We start from the raw sequence: 23,965 nt of genomic DNA, 5'->3' as shown, positions 1-23,965 counted from the left end.
AGTGCGGAGCACTGCCCTGTTCCCATGAAAAACCAAGAAAGGGGTTCTACAAGAAAGAGCCCCTAACTCAGAAACACGTCTGGCCGAAGCAATGGCCAAAAGGAAAACAGTCTTAGCTGTTAGCCATTTAAGATCCACTGAGCCCAGTGGTTCAAATGGCGGTCCTTGGAGAGCCCTCAGGACCACAGCCAAATCCCAAGGCGCCACAGGTGGAACAAAGGGCGGCTGAATGCGGAGAACACCTTGCATAAAGGTGCGCACATCCGGGGATTGTAGCAATCCTCTCGGTCGACACCACTGGAAGAACGTATGCCACATGTGATGGTATATCCTCGCGGAAGACGGTTTCCGAGCTCGCAACATGGTACGCACCACAGAGCTGGAAAACCCCCGGGACCTCAGCATGGCCGTCTCAACAGCCACGCCGTCAAAGACAGCCGAGTCAGGTCCGGGTGAAGACAAGGACCCTGAGACAGAAGGTCCGGTCGTAGCGGCAACCGCAGAGGACTGTCCACGGACAGACCCTGAAGGTCTGAGAACCAGTGCCGTCTGGGCCACGCGGGAGCTATCAACAGGAGCGTCCCTCCTTCCTGTTTGAATTTCCGGATTACCCGTGGAAGAAGGGAGACCGGAGGGAACAGGTATGCGAACCGGAACGTCCACCGGACGGACAGAGCATCCACCAGAGACGCCCCTTTGTCTCTTGTGCGAGACCCGTACACCGGCATCTTGTTGTTGTGCCGGGACGCCATGAGGTCGATCTCTGGAAGACCCCACCTGTCCACCAGCATTTGAAAAACGTCCGGGTGCAGGGACCATTCCCCCGGATGAACGTCCTGGTGACTTAGAAAGTCCTCCTCCCAATTTAGTACTCCCGGGATGAAGACCGCTGATATGGCCGGAAGATTGCGCTCCGCCCAAACCAGGATCCGAGAGACCTCTACGAGAGCCGCCCGACTGAGAGTTCCTCCTTGCCTGTTTATGTAGGCCACGGTGGTAGCGTTGTCTGACTGGACCTGCACTGGGTGACCCTGGAGAAACCGATGTGCCTGCTGGAGAGCACTGAAGACCGCACGGAGTTCCAAGATATTTATTGGAAGCTCCGCTTCTGTCGGCGTCCACCTGCCCTGGAAAAAGTGTGGACCCGAAACTGCTCCCCAGCCCCGAAGACTGGCGTCCGTTGTCAACAGGACCCAATTTGGAACCCAGAACGGACGTCCCTTGTTGAGGTGGGTCATCTGTAACCACCACGCAAGGGACAGGCGAACCTCCGGGGTGATCACAATCGTCTGGGACTTCAGAGACTGAGGCAGCCCGTTCCACTTGGACAGGATCAGGTGCTGCAGAGGTCTGGAGTGAAACTGGGCGTATTCCACCATGTCGAACACCGACACCATGGAGCCCAGTAACCTCATCGCCGAGTGGAGGGACACCCGGCGGCTGTGCAGACAACTGCGCACCCTTGACTGTAAAGCAGAGATCTTGTCCTCCGTCACGAAGATCCTTTGCTGTCCCGAGTCCAATAAGGCTCCAAGATGCAGAATCCTCCGAGACGGGATTAGAGTGGACTTCTGCCAGTTGATTAGCCAGCCGTGCCGTTGCAGCAGTGCAATGGTCAGGTCCAAGTGGTGTAACAGGAGCTCTGGAGATCCTGCCACCAATAACAGGTCGTCCAAGTACGGCAACATGCGGACTCCCTGCAGCCGCAGAGAAGCCGCCATGACCGCCATCACCTTGGTGAAAACACGTGGTGCTGTCGCCAGGCCGAAAGGTAACGCCCGAAACTGGAAGTGGTCGCTGCGGATTGCAAACCTGAGGAACTGTTGATGGTGCAAAAGAATAGGGACATGCAGGTAAGTGTCCTGTATGTCCAATGACACCATGTAGTCCCCAGGTTCCAGCGCCAGAATGATGGACCGTAGGGTCTCCATCCGAAACTTTGGAACCCGCAAAGACTTGTTGAGTGCTTTGAGGTTGAGAATCGGATGATACGACCCATTGGGTTTCTGTACCAAAAATAGATTTGAATAGAAACCCTGGCCCCTCTGGGAGAATGGAACAGGCACTATAACTCCAGCCTGGAGCATAGTGTGCAATACCTTCCGCAGCTCCGTAGCCTTGTTCCGGTCTGATGGTAGACCCGTGGTGAAGAATCAAGCCAGGGATCTGTGCCGGAAGGAGAGGGCGTATCCGTGGGAAACCACCTCCAGAACCCAAGTGTCTGTCATAGTGGCTGACCAACACTGGGCGAACTGCAGCAGGCGGCCTCCCACCCTGGGATCCCCCAAAGGTAGACCCGGACCGTCAGGCCGCAGGCTTGTCATCTGGCTTGGGGGCCGGACGTCTGGTACTCCATGCCTGCTTCCGGGGCTTGGCCGATGTCTTAGGGCCAGCCTGTCGAGGAAACGACTGTGGTTTGGGCCTGCCCTGGGCCCTAGATGACCGAAAGGACGATGTTCCAGAACCAGAAGGAGCAGCGGCCGACGGGAGACAAGCCGAGTTGGCTGCCGCCAGCGTGGCCACAATCTTATCCAGATCCGGACCGAAGAGAACTTCTCCGGTAAACGGCAACGCCTCCAGACCCTTTTTGGAATCTGCATCCGCCTTCCAGGATCGCAGCCACAAGGTGCAACGAGCAGCCACCGCTGCTGAAGAAATTCTAGACACCAGAGTACTAATGTCTAGGGCCGCCTCGTTGATATAAGTGGCCGAATCACGGAGATTACCAATCAACTCCACCTGTTCGGCCGGACAGTCGGAATCAAAAGAAGCCTCTAATGAATCCGCCCAGCGCTCCATCGCTCTGGCAACCCAGCAAATGGCCATAGCCGGCCGCACTGCTCCCCCCGCAAGGGAATAAGCGGACTTCAGGCAGATCTCCACCTTGCGGTCCGTAGCATCCTTAAGGGAGGACATAGATGGCATCGGCAATGTGGCACTACGGACAAGACGGGTCACGTGAGAATCCACCTGTGGAGGGGATTCCCACTTTGCAAAATAATTATCCGCGAACGGATAAGCCACCGCCAGGCGTCTCTGCGGCTGGTATCCTTTGCCAGGCTGTTTCCACGCCTCCTCTAAATGGTCCACCAACTGACCCGAAAGAGGAAAGACTGTGGCATCGCCCTTCACATCTTTGAAAAAGACATACTTAGATTTAGCCGCTGGGGGAACTTCGTCCTCAATCACCAAGGCTGTGCGGACCGCCCGAATAAGTCCAGGAATATATACTTTGGACTTAGCATCAGCATCCTTAGTATGGAGAGGTTCCTGATCGTAAGGATCCAGAATCTCCCCATCATCAGACGTCCCCTCGTCATCCTCATAAGGAGCCGACAGAGACGCCACCGGCCGTTTATGCGGCCGCATCACAGACTCCCCTTGCAACACATCCGACAAGTGCTGTACAGAACTCGTCAGGGAGTTAACCCATGCTGGCTCCTGAGAAACCGGGAGCGGGGAAATAGGGAGACTGTGGGGTACCACCAATTGTCGTGGGAAACCCTGCATGGGAGACGACACCACTGACTGCTGGGATAAACCCATCGGCGTAAACGCGGGCTGCGGAGCTAACTGGCCCACTAAGGCTGTAAGCGCCTGAGCGAAACAAGCCCAGGGCGGCTCCTGTACCGGTGCTGTAACCGTAAGAGGCCGCGCCATGGACAAACACTGCCGGCAAAGGCCCTCCGCGCTACCCTCCCCCTCCGCTAACGGTACTTTACACATAGTACACTGTAGCCGGAGGGGAAAATCACTTTCGGACATGATGGCACCACGTATGTGACCTCTCTCACCAATTATAACTTAAATAGGCGAGAGACCACCCTGCAGCACCGCACCGCAAGGGCTTAGCAGAAAGAACAGGGACAGTACTAAAGCTGACAGTTTAGAGAAAAGTTACAGGCAGCAGCGCTAGCACAGTCACATACAATGCAAAGAAAATCAATTCCTGCACTAACAGCGCTGATCACTCAACTACGCAGACACAGGGCCTGGTAGGACACAGCGCTGCATACACAGACCTGACCACAGCGGAGGAGAGGTATGCGGGGGGACCCAGACCACGATGCTTCCGTCCAGCGCTTCTAGCAGCGTTCACCATGCGTTCTGGAGAAGATGGCCGCCGAGGAGCAGAGAGGAGGCTGGCCTGGGGGAGGACCGCTGCCACAGGACCAGTCGGCAGCGTGCAGAGAGGGCTGTGTGCAGCGGGGGAGGCGCCGGCTGTGAGACAGGGAAGGCGCGCTCCCCTGGCATGCATCAGGACTGACTGTCCATGCTGTACAACCAGATGTGCAGCCACAGCTTCAGGGGCTCTTCTAGCCCCCACTCCGACAGGTGCACCCGACTCTGGCCGGGCACCAAACTAAACTGGGATGCCTTAGCTCGGGGCGGGGTATAGGAGGGGGACCCTAGTGCATCCTGGGAGGCTGAAAAGCTTAACTCTATGGTGCCCAGCGACTGACGTCACACCTATACCCCCCAAGGTATCCTGTGGATACCCTATGGACCCTGAAGTAGAAAAACGTATATATGTAATAATTAATCCTATGGGTGAAATGACAAAACAATCAAATCCAACAGTCTTGTACCTTAAAGGAGATTTCAGTGGTCATAGTGAACCCATGTGTAATCACTGGTTCTTCCTCTGCGGTTCGTCCCTTCCAACAGTCCAGTTCCACACAGCGGCAGCCAGCCAGAAGCACTTGACGATACATTTCTACGGAGGAGTTACCAGCCAGCTGCCCCGCTATGACAAAGAGAAGAGAATGGAAGGATAAGCATAGATCAAAAAGCATAATAAATTACGTTAATTAAGTTAATTAAGTGTAAAAAAGATTTGGTTCGATAGAGAAAAAGAAAAGAAGCGTTTTCAGGGGTCTAATGATCAACACATAAAATTATTTGGAGGTAATTAGGTTTTGAACTCGCATGGAGTTCTACTTAGTTACCAGATGAATTCATAATTTCTCCTCTCCATAAGTATCTTGCTGGAGATCTGTCTAGGGAGGGCCATCGGTGTGGTTACCATCGATGGCAAAATAGCAAGTAGCCATCGATGGAGGCGGAGCTTTGTGGGTGCCGGGGTCGGTGGGGGGGAGGGAGGGGTTGGGTATTGGGGCGTTGCTATGCTCTGTGTCCCGGCACCTTGTAATAAAAAAATGTGGTTATGCTTATGCATCGATGGAGGGAAACCATCTGGTTCCCCCCCTTCAATGACAAAAGCATTTGACATCAGTCATAAAGCATCGATGATTATAAATCATCGATGGTCGATGGCCATCCCTAGAGACCGGACTCCAGGGTGGGGGACCGGAAAGAACTGCGGCACATGCCCCCTGCTTATTTCTGCTCTGAGGAGCATAAAGCAGAACCATGACCAATGGATGAGGTCAGTGCCCCCTTCAGGGCTGGCATTTGGAGGCAATTGTTTTCCACTTCCTGTATTTCGGCCCCTGCCCCCAAGTGTGGATTGATAGATTTACAATAAAAAGGTTGACAGTCAATGGGTCGACTCCAGAAGGTCGACAGGGAAATAAGGTCGAAAGTGACTTACTGTAGGTCGACAGGGTTAACAGGTCGACAGGGTTAAAAGGGTGACAATCAAATGGTCTACACAAAAAAGATTGATTCAAGGTTTTTCATGGTGACACACACACACACACACACACACACACACACACACACACACACACACACACACACACACACACACACACACAGACACACACACACATCTCAGCAGATACATAAACAGGTGAATGATGACACAATTATAGTAGAAACAACATTTCTTAAAATAACTTTTTGTGACTTGCTATCTACTGTTATTCAGGACGTTATACATATTATATTATACTACATAGGAAGGATGTAATGTGGCAGTTTTTGTTTGACATATATAAAGGAGATTTTAACATGAAAATCTCAACAATATCACATGAAATACCAAACTTCTATTATGTGCTTGCTTTTACATTTTGTTTCATCTCAGAAGTATAGAACGCTAGTTTTCCATTGATTATATGGGAGTTAAAACAGCTGCTACAGCCTTGCTCAGAGAAACAGATTATAAATTGACCAGAGAGGAGAAGTTTGTATTTGAAATTCTATACGCTGTGTTGCTCTCAGAGGGTATAATATACTGCAGAGTACACCAGAGCCGTAACTAGACTTTTTGGTTCCCTGTGCCAGAAAGAGCATTGGCGCCCCCCTCATTTTTCAAAGGGACATAATGCACCCAAAAAAGTGCCATGGCCTCATGGGGAAGGGCCAGGGAAGAGATAGGGGAGGCCAGGAGATGCTGGGGATGAAATAAGAGGAAGCTACAAGTAAGAATGATAATAAACAGAAATTTGACAGGCCCAAACAGCGCCCCCTGACCTGCGGTGCCCTGTGCGATGGCACCGGCCGCACTACTCTAGCTACGGCCCTGGAGTACACTATCCTGAATTTCTGCAAATTAAAAAAAAAACAGCTGATAACCACCAAAACTAAAAAACAAAATCTTTGTACACTTTGGGACATACCGCGGCTAATTGCCGCACCAGAGCTATTCAATCAGCGGGGATTCATCGCGCGAGAGTCCCCGAGACCCCGCGTGCAAGTCCCCGCAGTCGGACTTTACCTCGCAGCTTATGGGGGCTCACAGCCAATAGGGGGCGCGATCAGCATGATTGCTCCCCCCATAGGCATAGAAGTCTGTTCCAGTTACAGCGTGTGCTGGGCTGCTGTGAAGTAGAAGGGAGGGGGGGCGGTGCCGGACCCGGGCCACCGCCAGGCCCCTCCAGCAAGCCTGGGCCTTGGTAATTTGTACCCGCTCCCCCCCCTCTCGGCGCCCTTCCCGTTTGAAAAGAGCAGGGTTGCGAGCCCCAAGCGTTAGCACTAACCATCTGAAGATGGCAAATGCTCCCGCATTCAAGCTCCAAAAACATTGTACACTAGTATGGGGAAAGCAGGCCATTCCACCAGAGGAAGGTAAGTAGGATATAGCTGTGATACTAGTGTATGGGGACAGAGGGTCATTCCGCAAAAGGTAAGTAGGAGATATCTGTGATACTAGTGTATGGGGATAGCGGGCCATTCCGCCAGAGAAAGGTGAGGAGATACCTGTGATACTAGTGTATGGGGACAGCGGGCCATTCCGCCAGAGAAAGGTAAGGAGGAGATATCTGTGATACTAGTGTATAGTGACAGCGGGCCATTTCGCAACGTTTCAGTGACTCTAGCAAGTTGTCAGGGAGTAGCCCTTGTGTGGAGGGAGGGACTAGTCTGTCCTTCGTGGTGCACTGTGCTAATATAGGAGTTACCCAGGGGTTGCACTATACAGTTCGGTAGCGCACTAAGAAAGTTCGCTATGTCGACATGTTTACTCTTACCGCGAAGAAGTTGTTTGCGGCAGCGAAGGCGAAATGGGGCATTGGGGTGGAAGCCCTGCTACCTAAATTCTAGGCTGGCCGAAAGTCTTAACGTTATTCGGTACCTCCATTTAATCCACGGGCTCTTTAAGTCGTCGCGGGTTGCAGCATCGCGTCAGTATTATGAAGAATTCCATAAGAAGCAGGATCGGGTTTTAGTTATGGACTTGGGGCCAGATTCAGACCCGGTCGCAAGCGCTGAGCGCTTACAACTGGGTCCCATGTGAACGCCTCCGTTTGGAGGCGGCCCCACTGACATCACGAGTGATGTCAGTGGGAGAGATTTCGGCTCTGTTAGAGCCGAAATCTCTCTGGGGCTTGCGGCAACGAGACCCTACCACAAGGGTCTCGTCGCAAGCCCGATGGTCGCAATGGTCTTGACCAGGAGGCCGCGCCATAAAAAAAAAAAAAGACGCCCTGATTCAGAGCGAGCACTCTGTCAGAGCGTCCAGCTCTGAATCAGGGCCTTGGGTTGTAAAGACGTGGAGGTTTGGATGGAGATCGCCCAGCCGGTGCTTACCGACCCAGAGGCGCAATCTTTGTCTCCCATTTCCCATCGTTGGGCCTTCTGATGAGCCTCCTATTCCCGGCCTGGCACGGTGGGAGTGGTGCCCAAGAAGACAACCGTTAGCTACTGTTTGATACAACACTTATCTTACCCTATGGGTGATTGGGTTAACAATGCTATCTCGGTGGATCTTTGCCACATGCGCTATAAATCTTCCAAATCGGCGCTGGATTTAGTGCCGGCATATGGGGTGGATTCTCAGTTGGCCAAAGTGGATATTGAGTCCGCCTTCCATCTCTTGCCTTTGAATCCTGATTTCTTCAGGTACAGTACATGGGTTTTTGTTTGGCGGGTATTGCCTGGATAAGTGTCTCACTATGAGTTGTTCGGTATCTTGCACCTACGGGCTCTGGGGAATTGGGGTTAGATCATTACCTGGACGATTTCATTTGCGTCAGACCACCAGGTTTCCGAACGTTGCTCCAGTCTCCTATTTTTACTAACAGCCCTCTTCACGGAATTTGGTGTCCCTATCGCGCACAATAAAACCCTGAAGGCCCCTCCATTAAGCTGGTGTACTTGGGTATCGAAATTGACATGTCAGAGTGCTGTTGCCGGTTGCCTCAGGACAAGTATGGCGGCTTCAGGATGCAAATCTGCTGGCTTTGGCAGGTAGCAAGGTTATGCTGCGTCAAAGGCAATCCTTATTGGGCCTCCTTAATTCTGCGAGTCGAGTAATCCCAATAGGGAGGGCGTTTTCTCACAAGCTGCATAGAGCTTTGGTTGACCTGCTATTGCCGCATCATTTTTTTAAGTTCTCGGCTGAGCTCAGACTCGATCTGGCGGTGTGGGAAACCTTTCTCATAGATTTCAAAGGAGTGCGTTATTGGCCTTCAGATTCCTAAGCAAACTTTTACATGCAGCTCTACACCAATGCTGCTGGTTCCTCTGGCTTTGGGGCCTTTCTTGATGGCTCATGGTGTTTTTCAGAGTGGCCGTCAGGGTGGGTGCAGTTGGGCCTTACAAAGAACTTGCTCCTGCTGGAGCTGTTCCAATGTCTTTTGGTGCAACAATTTAGGCGTGGTACAAGCGATAAACAATTACCGTTTGACTTCGCCGCCGAGTTTTGCGTCTGCTTGCTTGGTTAGTGCTTCATTGCTTGCAATTCAATGTGTTTTTTACGGGTTGGGTATGAGTTGACGGCAGTCGGGATCCCGGCAGTCAGAATCCTGGTGCCAGGATTCTGACAAGTTAACATACTGACACTTGTTGGTCGGTATGTTAACCCTCTCCCTACCCTAACCCTCCGTTCCTGGTGACTAACCCTAACTTCCCCCCTAGTGCCTGAACCTAACCCTCCCCTCCCTGCACCCTAAACCTAACCCTCCCCCCTTGGTGTCTAACATTAACCCTCCCCTTGTGTCTAACCATAACCCCGCGCCCTAACGCTCCCCCTATCCCCCGATACTACCTTCGGGATGCTGACTACATCCCGTTTATTATGGCTCTTTAGGTGCCTGGCATTGAGAACTCAATTGTGGATGTGCTTCTAGGCTTGGGGTAGGTTGCGCGAGTTAGCGATGTCAGCTGTCTTGGTCAGTGATGTTTGTCCATCTCATTGTTGGCAGATTATAGGGCCAGCATGTCGGTCAGTGGCCCCTCGAACGAATTATGAGGATTCGTGGCAGCAGTTTTTTGCAGCGACAGAGTTCCTCAGGTGAATCTTGGGGCTATAATCTGTTAGCTTTTGTCAGGAACCTGTTCGCTGCCGGGAAGTCTCTAGCTTACTGTACATTGCTTATAGCAGTGATTTTCAACTCGAGGCACACTACACAAGATTTTAAAATTGTCAAGGCACACCAACTGGCTATGCAGTGTGCGTGACCAATGAAAAAACATAAACATTGTCTCCCACATAAAAATATACACACATATTGGCCTCCACAGCAAGAAAACACACTACATTGGCCTCCACAGGGATAAAACACACTACAGTACAAGTGCACTGAGCTGACCGACGCGGCACACTTGACAACCGCTTGCGGCACACTAATGGTTGAAAAACGCTGGCTTAGAGGCTTGCTGGCATCTCCTTCTTTTCGAAATTGGCGGGGTTTTTTGGTCCAGAAGGCCCTTAGGGTTTGACCACATATACTGTAGTCCCAGCAGCGGATGATCGACGTCATTGGTCCCACGCTTCTTTTAACAGTTAATCGTGAGTTTGCAGTTTGTGTGTTCATCCTCGTTAGAAGTTTCCATATTTAGTACTGCTGTTGCTATGACCTTCCATGGGGCCTTTCACATGAGTGAAATAGTTGTAGCATAGCGCATTGCCCCTCCCTTGTTACTGCACACGCATATTCTCCTGAGGGATACCCTGTTGTGCCGGATTCAGCTATCTAAAACCAACCAGTATGGCAGGGGACACAAGGGTGTCCCTAAAGCCCCATAGAAATGCCAGGCTCCTTACAGTATGTCTGGCCATGTCATATAAGGACCACCACCCTTCTCTGTCTGGTGTGTGGTTGACAGTGGCGGGCTGGACCGGGGGGCAGGGTGCCATGTGCCCCCCGGGCCGCAGCGTCATGCGGGCCGCGGGCAGTCTGTGTCACTGTGACACAGACTGCACCGCGTGTGTAGCGCTGACCGGACGGAATTCGGTCAGCGCTACACAGCACAAACACACAGCCGCTGGAGCTGGCAGCTGTGTGTTTGCTGTAATCAGCAGCCGCTGAGAGTCTGTCAGACTCTCATTGGCTGCTGCTGCTCCCACTGCGGGAGCCATCTTCCGGCTCCCGCAGTGGGTAATGGGAGAGACGTCGTCATGACGACGTCTCTCCCATAATGCAAAGCGGCCGGAGGAGCCGGTAGAAGCGTCGGGACCTTGAGTGGGAGTTTCAGGTAAGTGTTTTTTTTTTTTTTTTTTTACTAAGTCTCTCTCTACTGGGGGGGGGGACTACTGGGGGCACTACCAGGGGGGATTACTATGGGGGCACTACCAGGGGGGATTACTACTGGGGGCACTACCAGGGGGGTGGATTACTACTGGGGGCACTACAAGGGGGGGACTACTACTACTGGGGGCACTACAAGGGGGGGAGACTAATACTACTGGGGGCACTACAAGGGGGGGACTACTACTACTGGGGGCACTACAAGGGGGGGCTACTACTGGGGGCACTACAAGGGAGCACTACTACTACTGGGGGCACTACAAGGGGGGGACTACTACTAGGGGCACTACAAGGGGAGGGGACTACTACTAGGGGCACTGCATAGGGGGGAGGGGACTACTACTAGAGGCACTACATAGGGGGAGAAGACTACCACTGGGGGCACTGCATCGAGGGACCACTGCTGGGGGCTCTATATAAAGGGCAATACTGGGGGTACTGCATAGGGGGGAGATTACAACTGAAGTCACTATTTAAGGGGCATTGCATAAGGGTTACCACTATTGGGGGCACTGCATGGGGGGTGGACTGCTACTGGGGGCACTATATAAGGGGCATTGCATAGGGGGTATCACTATTGGGGGTACTATATAAGGGGCTTACTACTGGGGGCACAAGGGGCACTGCATAGGGGGGGATCACTACTGGAGGCCTGCATAAGGGTGTTCTCTCCTGTGGCACACGGGGGCACTGCATATGGGCACTACGACAGGGGGTTGCCCCATATCTTTATTTTTACCTTACTTTAATCCCATATGGACCCGCCTCCTCCCTGAAACACTTGAGGGGGGGCGGAGCCATAGCACGCACGTTCTTCGGGCACCCTGGCTCCACGATACTCCTCTGCCAGGGCCGCCTGCATGCATTTGCCCCCCAGGCTAAAAGTTGCCAGCCAGCCCCTGGTGGTTGATGCACGCAGACGGCTCGCCCCTGACTAAATTTCATTTTAGGTTGATTTTTCATCGCTGCATCCAGCAGATCGGGCTTTCGCCTGCGGAATATGGCACCCAATCTTTTAGAATTGGTGCTGCAACTTTTGCTGCCTTCTCTGGTCTGTCGGTGCAGGAAATCAATACTCTAGGACAGTGATTCCCAACCTCGAGGAAGTCCTCAAGGCACACCAACAGTCCTGGTTTTAGTGATATCCATGCTTGAACACAGGTGGTTAAATCAAAATAACTAAGGTACTAATTAAGTCACCTATGCTCAAGCATGGCTATCCTTACAACTTGGACTGTTAGTGTGCCTTGAGGACCGTGGTTGGGAACCCCTGCTCTAGGAAGAAGGAAGGCTGATGCATTCGTGTGGAGAATTGATTGCCTGTTTAACAACTTGGGAGCTCCGGCCACTCGCCACTGTTTCGGTGGGGGTTTCGGTGGCTTTTCCTTGTTTTTTCTTTGCCCTGCTTTGGGCAGCAATTGTTTATATATATATATATATATATTATTTTCATATTCCTTTCTCTGTTTTTTTATATATATATATATATATATATATAAAAAAAACAGAGAAAGGAATATGAAAATAATAAAATAAACATATACTAAGTATATAGTCCAAATTACTAAAGATTCTGCAGGTTTTTTTTATCAGGATTTTACCTTGAGTCAAGTCATACTTACCCCCCTCTTTCCTTACCCCTCCTTATAGTCAGTTACGTGATGCAACTTTACACACCTATTGTTTTCTGTGTATTGCAGGTTGTTTCCTGGATGATAGGCCTATTTAATTGCTTGGCCATTCCTTTGTTTTATGGGCCGCTCAATCTCATTTTGCGTCTTGTGGATATGTTTTTTCACTATGGGACTGGGTCAGGTGGTTCAGGTATAGGGGGATGTTATGGGAGATGTTCTTACCCAAACTATGTAGGGCAATTGCACAATTTGGTGCCCTCCTTGTCTTGGTGGTGCATCTTGGGTATAATGAATTATGTCAGAGGACGTCTTTGGCTTTGCGTCCTGCGATTGTTCGTGTCTTACAAGAGGTGACGAGGCTGTGGTCTGAGTGTGTGAGGTTTGGTTCTCTATCATTGCTCGTCTGTCTTGGCATTGTAGGTCGATTGGGGCAGTTATTGATAGCTCTAGGAATAGCTAGGCATGTGTTGGAACTCGGTGGGTCAGTGGTGTATCAACCCTTAATCCGACATACAAGATACCGATCTTCTACATAGGGATGGGGTACACCTCACAGAAGGGGCCCTTGGCCTTTAGAAGTTGTAATTACACATTTGCCTTTGACAGTGGGATAGTTAGCCCTCACAAGTTGCGACATCATTTGCCTAAGCCAAGTGGTCACAAAATGCTTGCCATTCTGCCACCATATTTCTGTTGATTTTTGAACGACACGGTTGGTCTCATGTCTTTAGTTAAATTAAGCTTAGAGTGTTAAGATTCATGGTTTATGGTTCATCTGTCATCTGACGATAAAGAGTTTGTGTTTAGACAGCATCAAACACAATAAATCATGCATTGCACTGTACTGTACTAATGTGTCCTCGGAGCGCGTGCGCATACACGCACACATAGCTTTACTGGTCACTAATTAACTTGTCCTCTTCTAGTCATGCTGTGACGACACCATACAGCTCCACTACTGACTTGAAAGTGGTCATATCAGGTGTCATATGATATCAAAACCCCCTCACATTTAACAAACCTGGACCAACCAACAAAATACCGGACACCCCTTGTGTTCCCGCACAACCATTCAAAGAATCGCCTCATCCTTTTAATCGTCTTTGTCCAGCGGAAGTCATAATCCTTGGAAGCACCATAGAACATTCCCTTGCTACCGCTAAGTTTAGGATTCTTGGGAGTTCCACCTTGTGGATCTCTGGGTACTAGGCTTGGCTCCCCATGAAAAAAAATGTCTATTAGTTAACTTTATTGGGAGGTAAGAGTGACAGAAGACATTAAGGGTGGCCTGGCTGCCATTTAAACATTAATGGTGTGTCAGCTAACACTGGGAAGACAGGGTTTTTGTTAGAAGTTTAGTCTTGTTAGTTCATTGGTTAGGCTTTTAGTGGGTGGAGTTGGGAGTGTTTTTGTGTTAGCAAAGGTTGGCTGGAACCGTCTGTTTGATCATTTGTCATCCTGCCCTTCCTCCTTAGTTGTTGGTTTTTGAGAATAGCAGGAAAGAACAGCTGCAATGACCATCTCTTCATTAGATTTTGAGGAGCTCTCCACACCAATACAAGGGTTAGGCTGATACCACCCTACTGGGTTCAGTGGCACCAGCGGTCCAGGTGGGTCTTGCATTTTGTGTCATTTGAGGGGAGTTGGATACCTCAAGTGGAGTATGATTGGAGAGCAGAAGGCCCCCCCATCTAGGACTCATGTGTTTTGTTATTGACGGGTTTGGTTTATTTGAATACAGTTTATGGTGATGTGCTAATATGCTGATACTATAAATAAAATATACTATATATATATTATAATCTACTAAGATCTTGAAATGGCAGAAAATTAAAAAGTCAAGACACTATTAAAATTACCAAACACTTTATAGACATAATGAATATACATATGCAAAAAAAAAATGTATACAGCATGCACTTGCACATCTATAAATCAAAGAGTCTCCAGTCATTATAAAGGACACCATACAATATTGAATTGCTTACTGCCGATTGCCATCAAAAATTCTGAGAAGACTCTTATTAAAATCAAGAGTTCATATCAAGACTGTGGGGGGTATTTATCAAATCTGGGAGAGACATAGAATTGTGAGAGATAAAGCACTAACCAATCAGCGTCCAATTTACATTGTGCAGACTGTGTTTAAAAAATGATAGTTAGGAGCTGATTGGTTGGTAATTTATTTATTTTCAATTTTATCTCTCTCCCAGCTTTAATAAATACCCCCTCTTTCAATTTAGCATCAGGAGTTCAAATTACCAGTGGTATGCCGGCTAGTTTGCCCAAAACTGCCAAGGTGCCGATAACTGTACACATTAAGAGTAGCTCTCGCCGCGCAGTCACTCCCAGTATCGAAGTGCAGGTGTCTCGACACATCTATAGTATTAACATATTAGCGCATCACCCTAATCTGTATACTGGGAGAGGCTTTTGCCGACTTTTTGAGCCCACACTACCTCTCTGAGGAGTTGCTGCTATATTTATTATTATTCACTCTATTAGTGCCAGGTCATTTTGTTCCTTTTTTTGGGTTTGGTTTATTGCTGAGGAGTAAGGCCGTTCTCTCTTTCACCCCCATACTATCCTAAAACGAATTTAACCGCCAATACTTGTCCCTGTCATTATTTTAGATAAATGATGTTTTGTTAACTATCTGGGAAGTGTGGCTGACATCAGACAATAAGTAGTTTATAGTTACACAGGACCATCTCATATATCTCATACAGGTTTCATGATGACTTGGATTTTACGGAGCCTGTTTTTTGCCCTGGCCCATATTAGCGACTATTTTGTCCAGGGCTTACTTTGTGCAGGAATGTAGAAACTTAGTTACGATGCAATTTACATTTTCTTAAATAGCATTACAGATGCTGAGTGGATCTGCACATGTTTTAATAAAAATTCTGCCGGAACGCGTGCACAGACTGCCAGCTACAATGTCATATGTTATTACTATGAGTCTCATGTAGTTGTAGCAGAACGAAATCTATTTCTGACAATATTAAAATACATGTTTCACACCTATTCATTTCAGCCAATTACATGCCAGCTGCTTCCTATTTGCTGGATGCATGCTCTATGCCTCACAAATAGCTCAGGGGGTCCTTAGCTCAGGATTCTGTGTCCTGCACAGGGTAAACTGTTTACTGCTTGTCACCTAAAAGAGCATATTACTCGGTACCCTGATGGTTTTTGCTAGCCTGCTGCAAACATAATGGAACATGTTCTGTTTAGCGATCTGGATGGTAATTATTCTGTGGAGACAAGCCATCAACCTCAAACTCTAATGAAGGTGTATGTTTTAATGTACGTCACAGCCCTAATTATCGGTATGTGGCTCACAGAGCTGAGTGTCTACTGTTCATTGAGAAAAAAAATAATCAACAGCACGTATGACAAAATCTAGGAGTTTGCAAAGTAAGAAACTAAAATTCTGTTTCCACCATAAATTAGATGACAAGACCCAAATTGCAACAGCAGCAAGACCAGTGCATTATAGTAATGCCCAACCATATGTTTTAGAATATAATCCCCCTTCCTACACATGGTAGAACTGTGTCCAGGACTCCTGAAGTCATAGGGGTATGTTATTTACTAGAGTGAGAGATTTAGAAGTGGAGATGTTGCCTATAACAACCAATCAGATTCTACTTAACATTTAGAAGATAATAGCTAGAATCTGATTGGTTGTGATGGGCAACATCTCCACTTCTAAAAACTCTCACTTTAGTAATACCCCATACTGTACACACATATAAACATATACATTTTTACACCCGTTTTCAGGGGATACCAATAATAAATATATCCCGAATGTATGTAGCCGGGGATCGCAGCAGATATGGGAAATATTTGCTACACTCTCCCATTTACGCTCGCAAAAGCAGCGACCATAAGTTTCTATGGGTGCTGCACTTTCGCCGAATTTACCAAAATCCAGTAGGTGATGTATTACGCAGCTTGGCACTAGTGGCTAACGCCATCTGAAGATGTAGCCTATGGGCTAAAATTCGCAAAAATACCTGTAGGATCCCTCCACGGCACTCACAGCTACTGCATGCGTTGTCTACTGATCACGCATGTGCAGTAGTGCACACGGCGCCAGAAGAAGTAGTGAAGTGATCAATTATTTCACATGGCTTTGTTTTGCTCTTTAGTACATGGTACAACTCTATGGCACATCTGGCAATTGATTCGGTTACATGAAAGTACAAACCGTTGTGAAACCCAATTCCAATATTTCTCCACCCACCAGAACACATACTGTAGAATTAGCATGACGCAAAAATTCTAGTGTGATAGCAATTTAGCTTTTCCCACTGAATACTACATACTACCAGTAAACAAGCTTCTGGATGCAGAGTTTTGTTGGGCAGAAAATGTGGAGATTATACACTATATAATATAATTCGGGTTTATTTTCATACATCTTTTAATGTTTAAACTGCTGGAATGTCTAAATACCACTGGCAACAAGAAGGGACACATGACAAAATGATATAATAAAAACAAGCAGTACTACTATTATCAGGACCAATAATGTTTCTACCATACAGTAGATGACATGGTCACTCACCTGTGAGGTAGGTATTGTGTGAGGAATTAATAAAATAATGAGAAAGGGGCTGAGACATATCTTCATTTAAATCCAGTTTTTCAGGTGGCACAACTCCATTTTCCTCCCCACTTAGATATCGCATAAATCCTTCAACAGATATCTCGCCTGAAACACAGGAAAAATAAAGTTATCATTCATTATTACATAGCACCAACAAAAAGTATTCCGCAGCTCTTCAATAAGGGATGATACATACAATTACAGAAAAAAACATTAAGTTAGCACGAAGGGGGTGTAAATGTTCTCATGCTTTGATTGGCTAGAGGTTGCTCTACACCTGTGAATATTAGCTGACTAGACAGTGATCAGATGCGCACGACACGTATTGGGGGTTTCCGACCAATACAATATCCCACTAGGGCCCGTATTCAATGAGACGCGAAAAGTCCGAATCCGTGGAAAAGTATCGCGGATGACGTCATTTCGCCAGGTGGAAAGTTTCTGCCGTATTCAATTCTAAAGACTTTTTGCGTACGCGAAAAGTCAATGCAATGTGATCAGCGGAAAGTATCGCCTATGAATAGCAGGCGGAAAAAAGTGCAGAATTACGGTTTTGGGGTGCAGACTTCGGGAAACCCCCCTGCACCCATGGGACAGTCCCCCAAAGATCAACTGTGTAAATTTTTTTTAAAAAAGACTTTAGAACACCCCAAAAAAGTACTTTCTTTTTGAGGGCAAAAAAGTTCAAAGTGAGGGGACAAAATTAAAAATGAAATAGACTTCTGGGGGGTCCCCAAGTATGGGGCAGGTGTTTTTAGGATTGCAGGTGCTTGCGGAAGGTAGATTTTTAATGTATTTTAAAACTTCACTTTAGAAACTTAAAAATATGCTAGCACCCATTTTCAAGTACCCCAAATTTGCTGGGAGTAGTTATTTGTTCCAAAAAATACTGCTTAATGCTATTCTTCACCACTTGTGTAAAGGCGCTAATTGGCACCAATTGTCACAACTTAAGTACCCCGAATACCTTCATTAGGGCTAATCGGGGGGCATCTATAGTGAACCCCAATGTTAGTGCATCTTTTGGGGGGTGTCAGGCTGAGTTCCCCATATTTGACAGGACTTTTCGACTGTTTCAGTTTCGCCGGGTGCCATTTTCGCATGCTTTCTAATTGAATAAGGCGAATAGCGGGAACGAGCCCAATACTTTTCCACATGCAAAACACGCAATGTAGGCGAAAAGTCTGGCAGGCGAAAAAGTATCGCGGGTGTGAAACTAATTGAATACAGCCCTAGGGCGGTAGCAGCAGTGCCATATTTGCAGAACATTTAAACAGACATGTATTGCATTGCTCCAGCAACACCGCTTAGATGAGTGTCACAGCTCATGTTACTCTCTGCACAACACATGGTCATTTGACTTTCAGTGCCGATGACTTCTGCTTCCGGGACTGGACTGGCTTTAATACAACTTGTTGAGAAATCACTACTGCGGTAGTATGGTTAGCACCAAGCCAGGGCGACCTAGGGCCTTACAGATGTGGAACTACAAATTCCAGCATGAGAGGGATGTGCAAGTTTGATCATCAACAGGAGTATAGATGTCTAAGAAATAAACAAAAAACAAAATGCTGCAATGTTTCATAGTATTTATGGTGCTTATGTCCAATGCCTAATCCTTACCCCTGCCAATCCCAGCTGGCAGAAGCATGAAGTGCCAGTCTACAGTGATAGGATTCCCTCAGTTACCAGAAATCTCACATCATGGTTTTAGTCTGGCATACTCTACCATATCTCGTAGTCAGATAGGGATTTTGAAATCCATAGAGCAAAAAGCTTCTTGTGCCATGGTTGACAACTGTCAGTAAATTTACTTACAATAAAATAAAATTAAGAGACATCCAAGTTGGGTGAAATGTAATTTTTTTTCTTTGCATGCAGAGATACAATACTACCTGCTTTCACATGTGACACACAATTATTATACAGCTTTATTTTTAGACTGTGATTTAGATTTGAGGTCGGACGAGCCCCCATCCACCCCACCCAACTGCCAACAAAACAGGCCTGCACCTTTTAAGTTTGCCCCCTGCAGCATAACATCAGTTTGTCAGGCTCTAAAATTGCACTGTCTAGCTAGAATTACTCCTAATTCTAAATGAGGTCCTTTATGTTTGTGCTCCCTGCCGATGGAACAAAAGGTGACTGGAAGTTTGTTGATTACTCCAGGAGAACAATGGCTTAAAATAATAATGGATTTATTATAGGACAGCAGTACACTGTTGAATTGGGTTCTGAAATGTAATTTTATTTTACTAGAAACCTTTTCTAAATGATGTAGACTAAATCAGAAGGGACTGATAAAACCTATGCAAGGCTGCTTGCCATTTCAGTTGACATCACTGCAGCTTTTCTGATGTCAATTTTTAGTGTGCACTATTCACATTGCCGACCACTGAGACAAAGCACTCAAATGCCACTCAGCCATGTACACTTATCCCAAAGCCTGTGTCTGAGCACAAAGCTAAAGATTGGACAGACTGAAGATAATTAAGGTTATATATTACCTTTCAGAAGACAGCATAAATATGCCAAGCTCCTAAATGTTAGCCCCATTACAACAGCAAGAAAAATCCCCTATTTCACCCAGATTCGAAGACGCCATAAACATTCTACATTTTTTTTCCATGTGTTCTAACATTAAAAAGTCTTCTCTATAAATAAAGATTTGTGAGAAGACTTAAGAGGTTATTCTACATCAAAAGATGGCGAACATTGTTACTTGTATATCAAATTTAAGGTCAAGAACATTATCTCAGCGTGCTACTGAGATAAAACCGTTTAACCCAGACCTTATCCGCAGAAATTGCCTATAGTTGGGATGAGGAATCTTTGTAAGAGATTTTTTTTTCCTTTTAAGTTTAACTGTAAATGCGAAATTTCTTTCCAAGTATTATGTACGTGGCTATTTTTAACGTTTACGAGCTATATTGCAAGGGCAGACCACAAGATACAAAGTCATAATTTTTTTACATTTTTATTCTTTTAATGTAATGATTTAATGTAAATCATTTACTGTAAATAATATGTTAAACACCACATGTGGTCTTCTCTTGCTCACATGCATAGCCCTGTTCTGATGCTTCTATTCTTTTACTGATATTAGGGAGAGTTATTGGCTTCCCTTGCGATGACACTATCAATATCTACAAATTTTTGGCTATTGTCAATAACCTACAACTCACACGACAACCATAACTGGAATCAGTTGCCGTGTTGCCTCTGCTTCCCGGCAAGGGTTCTACTCTCTATTTATAGACTACTACTCTCTCACAATGTCCACTCTAATGCATGAGTCAGACTGGGAGCGATACAGGGGAGATCTTTGAGGAAGAGACTTGGGAACAAATCTGGGTTAGTCTTGTTTCTTTCGCCAGCTCAGTTTCGTTCAGAGAAAGTTCCTTTTAAAATCTCTCTGTGCTGGTATCTGGTCCCACGCTGACTTCACACACTATCTCCTGCCACCTCTCAAGCTTGCTGGAGGGCTTGCGGCCAGGAAGGTACTCTCTCCCATGTTTTCTGGTATTGCCCAAAATGGCTGTCATTTGGCAGGAAAATAATGTGGAGATCCCTAGTTCACCCACATATACCCTTTTATCAAGGCCCATTCCTGGTATCCTAAAATACTGTACACCCAGATATGTATTTGACATATGCTGAATGCCATGAAATGTTGCTAGTTTGATGGAAGGCTGTAGCGCCGCCCTGCCACTCCTCTATCAAGGAGACTACTTAGTTCATCTATACAATGTACATTGCCAGTATTTTAACAGTCAGGCAAATCACATCATCTGCATTTGGTCGCCCTGGTTAAATCATCATTATGTCCCCTCTTCACTATTGTTTGGATTTTAAGATAGCACTGCCTCTTGTTCCACTGAGTGTCAGTCTGGCCCCTCATCTGATGCATTTTTGGTTATCTTTGGCTAATTCATACTTGCCGACTATCCCTGAATGTCAGAGAGAGTCCATGAAAAAGTGGTGCTTTCTCTGACTCCCTGGAGTAGGGATGGCCATCGGCCATCAATGTTTTAAAAACATTGACGGTTGCTAGCCGATGTCAACTACTTTTGCCAACGATGGCAGAGAACTAATGGTTCTCTGACATAGATAGATGAGCAGGAGCCAATGTTCTTTTTGTTGCTGTTTTGTGGCAGGATGGAGCTTAGTCCTGCCCCTGGCACCCGCCATCTTTTCCAGTGGCCCGGTGTGCCCGAACCAGAGATGACCATCAAGGGGGTGCAAACCATTGATGGTTCACCATAAATAGTTTGTGTGCCATCGATGGTAATCACTGATGGGACCATCAATAGTAAGTATCGATGGCCACCCCACCGATGGCTATCCCTACCCTGGAGAATCTAGCTATCTCCCTGAGACTGGGCCGGGTAAGTGCAACACAGAGATGATGTTATCACTTCCCATCCACCAAGGAGGAAACGCTGGGGAGAAGAATAAACAGGATGTGTGCTACAAGAAAATGTCTGACACTCTCCAGCATACTGGTGTCAAGTATGTGTGATGAATTACAGGGCATGCGTGATGAATTGCATGAATCTGGTGGAAGCGAGAGAGTTAGAGGGAATCATTTAAGATGCTAGGAAACAATGGAGTGCAGAATGTCTTTAATGCAACATCATGTAATTTTGTGTTAGTAGGTTCATGAGTTAAAGAGCAGAATTATTGGCTCCTACCATGGTCAAAACTACACTGTGCGAGCTCCTACAGTGACTAAGGAAAGTGCCAATAGTGAAGATAGAGTATTTGTAAAATCACTGCATGGGGGGCAAACACATCAATATTTTCTCAGCAAAGCATCATCCTAAATTTTCAATGTGACCCCTTTGTCACGGGGTGGCGTGGAGCTGGACCCTGAGTGGAGTAGGATGGAGAAGGAGGTGGTGTTGTCTGATACTGGAAGGCAGCCGGTCGTAGCGGGGTATGACTCATGAATAAGATGAGGTGTCAGGAAGCACGTAGGGCAAGATGTGGCCGAGGTAAGGCAGGAAAACTCAGCGGACCGGGGTCGGCTGGGCGACCAGCAAGTGGCGGGTCTCAGTAGGTGAGACCGATACAGGTTATGCGAGGAATGCACTGGAACACACTGGAACTGCAGCTCAAGGAGCAAGAAAGAGAGCACAGGGAACTAGCTCACAGCATACGCTGTGATAGACGTTGCACTGGCAACCAAAGGACTTCTGGACAGCCCTTTAGTACCCTCAGGTAGCGCAGGATAGGTTACTAGCCTTCCCTGACCATGCTGCAAGCTGATTGGACCAAACAGACACCTGACCAAATCCAACATGGCCACGCCCAGCAGTCTACAGCGTGGCAGCGCTGCCAGTGTTACCCGCTCTCACCTGCCTCCAGCTGGAGGTTCCCAGTCTGCGCTGACTCACCGTGCCCAGCGCCGCTCTCCAAGACCCTGCACCGCCACCGGAAGTCCCGCCCCACAGAGAGATGAGACCCACGATCCAGGTAGCCTCTCAGCCCTGGACATGACACCCTTTTTCTTCTTACAGTTCTCTTTATTCAGGAAAGTGCCATTTTACGTGCATTTTGCCCAATGTAAATACACACCAAGGTGACACAGTTCTGACCAACCTTTGCTCTGGAGATTATTTTCAGATAAAAATATGAATTTGTAATTTGGTGCTTTTAAAGTGGCAATAGATTGAAATAAGTAGTAATGTTTACACTTTTTCCGCCAGGCCTGTTTCAGGTCAAAAACAGGCCCTGAGTCAGTTGGTAAAACCAGGAAGTGAGCGTGAACTTAGAAATGTATTCAGCGGAAACATAAATATTTTTACACAAATGACGAAGCTCAGTGCATGTGCATACGGCCCCTTTTTGGAAGCGATCTTTATTGAGCAGAAAATTATATAGGGATCTACTCATTATGTTAATTATCAAGGTCCGGATGGACCCCGATAATTAACACGGAGACGGCTGATCCGAAAATCATCTGTCTCCCCGAACGTTTTCACTGCTCCTTTCGGACTCGGCAGTGGTAGCGCTACAGTTCACGCAGGCGCATAAAGCACCGGCGTCTGGCGGAAGGAGCCGGACAATGGCGAAGGCATCCGAATTGAGGGGATATGGGGGAGCAAAAACCATCTGAAGATGGTGAATTCTCCTGCAGCCAAGCCCTGAAAACATTGTATTTTCAGAGCTTGATGAATTTAGGTCCCCATACTAGTGTATGGGGACAGTGGGCCACATTGGGACAGAAAGGTAAGTGGGAGATATCTCCTGTTTTTACCTTTATGATGAATGGCCCCAAAATGTAATTTCTCCAAAAGTAGGTGAAAATGTTCACTTTCACCTGCTTTTATAGAAACTAAGTGACAATGAATAGACCCTATAGAGAGGGCGAAAACAGGAACTGTCTGGTGCTATTTTTAAATGTAATGACTATATTTTAGGCATGATACTCCAAATTACCAACAACAACAACAACTAAAAAGAAATCTGAGTTGAAAATCAAAGCATTCCGGATAATACATCACATACTGCAAATCAGGTGAATATAATGGGCAAATGAATCATCATTTTTATCTCCCTTTTAGCATTTTTTAAATTTGCAATAGAAAACGTATTTGAAAGAAGAATACATTATTTTATTTGACCTCAATAACTTCTACTAAAGATGATGCTACTGTTCCTTCTCTCTGCTTTTACAAAGATAAATTACCCATGTATCTGGCAAATGATCCCAAAATCCTTTCTCATCTAAAAACTCTGATGATATTTAAAAATAAATGGCAAACAATTTTCTGCCAAGCTCTGCAATATGAGAGGCAAATATAAGTTTTACTCTAATTTATTGCACT

General features: G+C 47.0%; 1 protein-coding gene across 3 annotated transcripts in view; it reads right to left on the bottom strand.

Annotated features, from left to right (window-relative positions):
* Nucleotides 1-23,965, bottom strand: part of PLCB1 (phospholipase C beta 1) — an 808,463-nt gene that overhangs the window by 250,338 nt on the left and 534,160 nt on the right. For all 3 annotated transcript variants that reach the window (XM_088478043.1, XM_088478041.1, XM_088478042.1), the window contains exons 10-11: nucleotides 17,091-17,237; nucleotides 4,590-4,747 (exon numbers count right to left, since the gene is read on the bottom strand). In XM_088478043.1, coding sequence (XP_088334169.1) covers nucleotides 4,590-4,747; nucleotides 17,091-17,237 — 305 coding nt within the window. The remainder of the gene's footprint in view (nucleotides 1-4,589; nucleotides 4,748-17,090; nucleotides 17,238-23,965) is intronic.

Source organism: Taudactylus pleione, unplaced genomic scaffold (genome assembly GCF_031769625.1).
Source record: "Taudactylus pleione unplaced genomic scaffold, aTauple2 ptg000206l, whole genome shotgun sequence".
Lineage (NCBI taxonomy): Eukaryota > Metazoa > Chordata > Amphibia > Anura > Myobatrachidae > Taudactylus > Taudactylus pleione.
Note: the sequence above shows the minus strand (reverse complement) of the source record. Positions and strands in the feature narration are given on the sequence as shown.